Here is a 6,591-nt window from a genome sequence, read left to right as displayed (position 1 = left end):
CCCAACCCTCATTTCCAATAATCTCCCTACATTTAAGATTTTTTCCTTTTCCAAAGGATTACAAAAATATCTTTTCTCTTTCTTAACAATTACCCACAATTGTTCTTACCCACAGTAAGAAATCTCGCTTACCACTGTTATTTAAAATCTTGCTTACCCAAAATCTCTCTTACTCACTGTTATCCTCCAAATTTGCAGATTTTTTTCCTCTTTCAAAGCTTTTGAAATTCAATTTCTCTATTTTTTACTAATCACCCAAAATATCTATTTCTTATTGATACAATAAGTTTCTAATATAGTATAGCTAGGTAAAAATTGCATAAAGATAAACATAAAATTTCTGTAGCAAACCCGTAAATATTTCCTCTCGTACATTTTTTAAATTCTGTTTGTTTCATTTTAATAATATATAAGACGTTAAATAATTTAAAATTTTGGATTTTTTTTCAAATCATTCTAAGTATAAGAAATGGTGATCCATATGTAATTATTAACCTATAAATTTTGTTTAAAATAATAATAATAATTAAGGAATCCATGTCCAAATTTAGACCAAAAAGTAATATGCTCGAGTCTTTTATACTGAACCTCGCAAGATGTTCAAGTCAAAGGGAGTAAATTCTTGAATATTTCACTTAAACTAATTTTTTTCAATGCCAAAAACATTTCGAAAACTAGGTCGAAGCAAACCAAAAGTCAAATCTTCTAAAACTAAAACCCCCACCTCCCCAAAAAAAGTGAATACGACTACTTGGTTTTAGTTACACTATATATACTTGATCTAGTGGACGCAAAACTTTAAATTTATAAGTTTTGCATTTTAGAAAAGACAATCTACTGAATACAGCATAAATTATTAATACATATTCAGTATACTTCTAAACACAAATACAAAATTTTAACCAAAATTATAATTCGAATCGGTAACTAAAACATTAGCTCTGCCGCTAAGTGAAAGGTAACAAATATACTACTCTCTCTGTTTCAATTTATATGAACTCATTTGACTGAGCACGAAATTTAAGAAAAAAAGAAAAAAAAATTTAATTAGTGGTATAGAATGAATCACATATATTTTATGTGATTATAAATTATTGTATAAAGATAAATTATTTTCAAATAAGGAAAGATGTCATTCTTTTTAATACGAATTAAAAATAAAATAGATTCATATAAATTGGAAGAGAGTATAAAACACTCTAAATGCGGGCAAATATACCCGAATACCATAGTCATTAAAAACAAAGGAGAGAAATCATCAAGGAAAACGGAGGACCGGCTACCCAGGTTAGGATACCCCTTCCATTTTGGAGGAGAGACAGCAACAAAAATAATACGTAAGAGATAATATATTAGTTTTTCCCAAATATAGGAGGAAGCAAAGTCCCTCACACGTCCCATCTTCTGTACTTTCTTTAAAATAAACAAACAAAATACTCTACTCTACTATTCTAACACAAACATCTGTCCCCCTTTATCTTTCTAATTTCTACAAATACAAATACACACACACAAAAATATCAATGGAATTTACACAGTCCAACATGATTCCTTCCTCTTCCTCTTCTTCTTCTTCTCTATATATAAGTACTCATTTACCCAACACAACATAAAAACTTTACAAGCACTTCTTATTTTACTTCTCTATTTCCTTTGTTCTTCTTTACAAACAAGAAATGTAAGCATCAGCTTCATTTCTATGACTGATCAGCTTCTTCTTATTGATTTTTTTCTGATCTGATATAGAACTAATAAGTGTTTTTTCCCCCTAAAGTTTTATCAAGATTTTTTTTAATAATTCTTGATAAATGTTTGAACCTATATAAAAGAAAAATATAGACTTTTTTTTCAATTGATTGAGTTGAACATAAGTTATGTAAGAACCCCATCTCTATAACTGGAAAGATTTTTGAGTATAGATATATAGTTGTGTTTTTTTAGTAAGAATTTTGTGATATACGTTGAATTTTTTTTGAGAATGATGTTGGATCTCAATCTAAGTGCAATTTACGATGAGAAAGTTCTGGAAGGTTCCGTTGTCGATGAATCGGGAACCTCCAATTCATCGGCGAGGAATGCGGAAGCTTCCAGTAGTGCCGGAGACGACGACACGTGCTCCACACGCGCCGGTGACATGTTCGCTTTCAATTTCGACTTCCTTAAAGTTGGTGGAGCTGAAACTAGCAGGAGTTGCAGCAACAATGATGATGACCAAGACGGATATGATGAGAATCGGAGGGTAACTCAGTCCGAGTTCGTGACTCGGCAGTTGTTCCCTCTCGATCGGTCCCACACCTCTAGAAAACCTGATTGGGTGGATCCGTCATTTGATCCACCCAATACTGTTAGTTTTCGAGAGGCAGAAATAGTACGTGCGCAACAGCAGTATCAACAGCACCAACAACAACAACAACAAGTTAAGAAGAGTAGGAGGGGGCCTAGGTCTAGAAGTTCACAGTACAGAGGTGTCACTTTTTACAGAAGAACTGGTAGATGGGAATCACACATTTGGTATGTGTCCTTTACCTAAGAAATGTTTCACTTTCTTAATTTTTGTTTAATTTATTGAAATTAAAATTAAATATTATAGTTATTATTTTTGTGCAGGGATTGTGGCAAGCAAGTTTATTTGGGTATGTACTATATAATGTTTTTATTTTAATCGCTACCTAATTGGTTGTTGATTGGTTGATCTTTTTAAGTTTAGATATGATATTTCTATTTTGGGAAATTTTCTGATTGATTTTATTGTTGGTTCATGTTTAGGTGGATTTGACACTGCTCATGCAGCTGCTAGGTATAAAATAGAAATTTTATATGCAAGTTCATCGATAGTTTGAATGGAGAAACGGTAAAGTTGTCAACGTGTGACCTATAGGTCATTGGTTCAAACCGTAAAAGTAGCCACTAATGCTTGCATTAAGGTAGGCTGTCTAATCGCACCCTCGCACCCCTTGGGATGCGGCTCTTCCCCGGACCCTGTGTGAACGAGGGATGCCTTGTGCACCGGGCTGCTCTTTTTAAGTTCATGGATATTTTGTCAAATCATTTCAGTTTTATGTTTTTTTCCCAAGTTAAATATATGCTTGAATTGATGAAGTTTGTCTTGATACATTTTCATGGTATCAGAGCGTATGATAGAGCTGCAATTAAGTTCCGGGGTGTTGATGCTGATATAAACTTTAACCTAAGTGATTATGAGGAAGATATGAAGCAGGTTAGAAATGTAAAACATTTCCATAAGTGCTAAAACATGTTAAGTTCAAATGTTCAATATGAATTTTGCATTGTCTTGATTTTGGGTTTGATTTCCTTGTGATCTAATGTAGATGAAAAGCTTGGGTAAAGAAGAATTCGTCCATGTGCTGCGACGCCAGAGCACCGGGTTCTCGAGAGGTAGCTCGAAATACAGAGGAGTAACGTTGCACAAATGCGGAAGATGGGAGGCTCGGATGGGGCAGTTCCTTGGCAAAAAGTAAGATACTTCATTCATTGAAATTGTTGTGGAAATAGAAACTTTATTCATTGAAATTGTTCGTCGTAGTAGTCTCAATTTAGTGTTGCTCAGATCTTCCAAAAATGTCGCCATACTCGTGTCTAATCCCTCCATAAATGCATAATATCTGGAGAGTCTGATACAGGTATGGTGACGTTTTTGTAAGATCCGAGCAAGATAAGGTGTAGATTACATCTTGAGAATGTGTAGTTGGTCTGAATTGGGAAACAAAATCTGTTAAACATGCCTATTTGAAGAAGGAAACTACTAGGACTACATATTCATGGTGGGGATTACATTGCAGGTATATATATCTTGGACTATTCGACAGTGAAGTAGAAGCCGCAAGGTCCTAATGATCATGAATTTTACCCTCTCCTTGATAATGAATTTATTACCCTTAAATTCTCAACCAAAATGTTGTATCGACCAACCGGTATCTCCCTTTTTTATTTTCTGCAAATTAGGGCGTATGATAAGGCGGCTATCAAATGTAATGGAAGAGAAGCTGTTACCAACTTTGAGCCAAGTACATATGAAGGGGAAACACACTCTGATCCTCAGAGTGCAGGTCTGTTCATAAGCACTCGCTGTATTCGCAAATAATGTTACCCAATATCATGATCACTAGTTTTTCTATGTCTTTCCTGTTGCATTTATATTATGCAAATATAATGCAGGTAGCCAACAGGATCTTGATCTGAACTTAGGGATCGCGACTTCTTCTCCGAAAGAAAATGAAAGGATGGGGAGTTTCCAGTATCATCCTTATGACATGCAAGATGCAACAAAATCACAGGTACAAACAGAGTAATTATGTAGAAATGCTACAGCAGATCGAATTAAATGGAACACTTATTTCGCTAATTGAGATGGCTTTTCTGTTCTGTTCAAAACTGTGATATGGTGCGTTGTACAATAACAACAACAAGCCCAGCGTAATGTGTGTACGCGGACCTTACCCCACCTTGAAGGTAGAGAGGTTGTTTCCGATAAACCCTCGGCTGACGAAAGACGAAAAGCTAAGCAGTAGCACCAAGTAGTAACAACAATAAGATAGTAAGAAAACGAAGCGAAAGGAACTTGTAATACTAAAAAAATCTAACAATAATAGAATTCAAGACTAACACTAAAACTCTTGACTACCTACTAACCATATACCTTGATTCTCGATGTCCACATCTTCCTATCAAGGGTCATGTCCTCTATAAGCTGAAGTAACGCCGATATGATGTGTTGTGAAAATAATTAATCTTGATTTTGTTTAGATTGTACTGATAATCAGTTTTTTTGAGCTTTTAAAACACAGATGGACAAATCTTGTCCAGCAATAGTTGGTAGTTCACATTTCAAAGCACAACCGGTGACATCTGAACAAGCTCACGTGTGGAATGGAGTATACTCCAATTTCTTTCCCAGCTACGAGGTAATTTCTGCTGTTTCCCCTATTAGTTATATCAGTTGAAACTTATGGTAAAAAAAATGTGCATATGCCTTCAGTCTGCAATTCTGGATTTGCACCTTGTTTCCTACATTACAGGATTGTTTCACTGTGTATGAGAGAAATCAATACAAGTATAGGTTCTGATTCTTGTGAGCTCTATTGGGAAAAAAAGGGCAGCCCAGTGCATAAAACATCTCGTGTTCACGCAGTGTCCGATAAAGGATCGCACCCCAAGGGAGTGTTATGTAGGCAGCCTACCCTGATGAAAGCATCAGTGGCTGATTACACGGCTCGAACCCGTGACCTATAGGTCACAAGGAGACAACTTGACCTATAGAGTTCTTGTGAATTCTACTGAATTATACGTTTAAAATTCTAGTAAACATAACAGGATATGCATGTATAGTTTTTATTTGGGATATGGGCCTTTGCTTCAGGTCTTCCTTTCTTTGGTTTGTTTCCAGTTATACATATGCTGCATTGTATCTTTACGGGATCAGTGTAATTTAACTTGTTATAGCAGATTACTTATTATTTATTCTAGGTTACTAATCAATGTTCTTGCTAATTAACCAAATGGCTTAGCAGGAAAGAGCGTCGGGGAAGAGAATAGATATAGGTTCCTCTCAAGGGCGCCCAAACTGGGCATTGCAAATGCATGGTCAGGTCGGAACAACACCAATGTCAATGTTTACTGCTGCAGCATCATCAGGATTCTCAACTCCGGCTACCACTGCTTCGGCCTCTCCAATGTCTGGTCCCAACCCGAATACGAGTACTCCCAATCTTCCCTTTGCTTCATATTCCACACCATCAACAAATACCACTCAATACTATTACCAGATCAGGCCGCCGCTACCACCTCCATAACATGTTTTTTCCACCATTGCTAGTAATATAGTTAGATATCTCACTGATTCTATTTGTATGATTTGAGTGTTATCCATTCATTAACATCTTGATTCTAAATTGAGTTCTTTTACAACTTGTAAGATTTTGTAAGGTGAAGATTCAATATTTCCATTACATTTAAGTTTTCCTTGCTTATTATTGTTATCTTTGGTGTAAAAGATGCTCAATTATATCACTCAATTTACTAGGGATTGTACAGATCCATATACTATTAGGGGTCGTTTGGTACGATGTATAAGAATAGTATTGAATAAGGTGTATTAGTAATGTTGGGATTATTTCTTATTTTTGTTTGGTTTGGTGTATTAAAAATAACATTCATTGCATGGGGTATATACATACTTATCCATATATTAAAGACCATGATATTACTAATGTCATGGTTTGTTATATATTAATTATACAAGAAATTAATAATATTAAAGCTAATACATATATTATTTTTCCCTGATATATCTTACCAATCGACCCCTTACTATATGCAGAGCAAGAAAATCATTCATGTTGGGGCCCAACTCACCTAAATAACACTTGAAAATGACTTGTGTTTTGTCATTCTGTCTTTCTCTTACCACATTATTATTTCTACTTTTATCAAGCCTCATTATTTTTCTAGTTTCACATCATAGTATTTGTCAATTTATACAATTATTGAGAGTTACGTTGTCTCAGTCTACCACTAAATGCCTTTGTTTTGTTTGTTTCTTGGTGCGGATATTTCTGTAAAAACACATTCCAC

General features: G+C 35.0%; 1 protein-coding gene across 2 annotated transcripts; it reads left to right on the top strand.

Annotated features, from left to right (window-relative positions):
• Window positions 1-1,435: 1,435 nt before the first annotated feature.
• On the top strand, window positions 1,436-5,996 carry LOC104115005 (ethylene-responsive transcription factor RAP2-7-like). Of its 2 annotated transcripts, XM_009625573.4 has the most exons (10): window positions 1,436-2,511; window positions 2,608-2,633; window positions 2,767-2,797; window positions 3,130-3,217; window positions 3,330-3,475; window positions 3,801-3,845; window positions 3,964-4,067; window positions 4,177-4,295; window positions 4,806-4,922; window positions 5,529-5,996. In XM_009625573.4, the coding sequence occupies exons 1-10, from the start codon at window positions 1,979-1,981 to the stop codon at window positions 5,808-5,810; spliced, it is 1,491 nt and encodes a 496-aa protein (XP_009623868.1). In that variant the 5' UTR covers window positions 1,436-1,978; the 3' UTR covers window positions 5,811-5,996. The 2 variants fall into 2 exon arrangements, with proteins under 2 accessions (XP_009623868.1, XP_009623869.1); XM_009625574.4 differs by lacking the exon at window positions 3,801-3,845 and having other exon boundaries at window positions 1,437-2,511.
• Window positions 5,997-6,591: the final 595 nt, after the last annotated feature.

This window comes from Nicotiana tomentosiformis, chromosome 11 (assembly GCF_000390325.3).
Source record: "Nicotiana tomentosiformis chromosome 11, ASM39032v3, whole genome shotgun sequence".
Lineage (NCBI taxonomy): Eukaryota > Viridiplantae > Streptophyta > Magnoliopsida > Solanales > Solanaceae > Nicotiana > Nicotiana tomentosiformis.
Note: the sequence above shows the minus strand (reverse complement) of the source record. Positions and strands in the feature narration are given on the sequence as shown.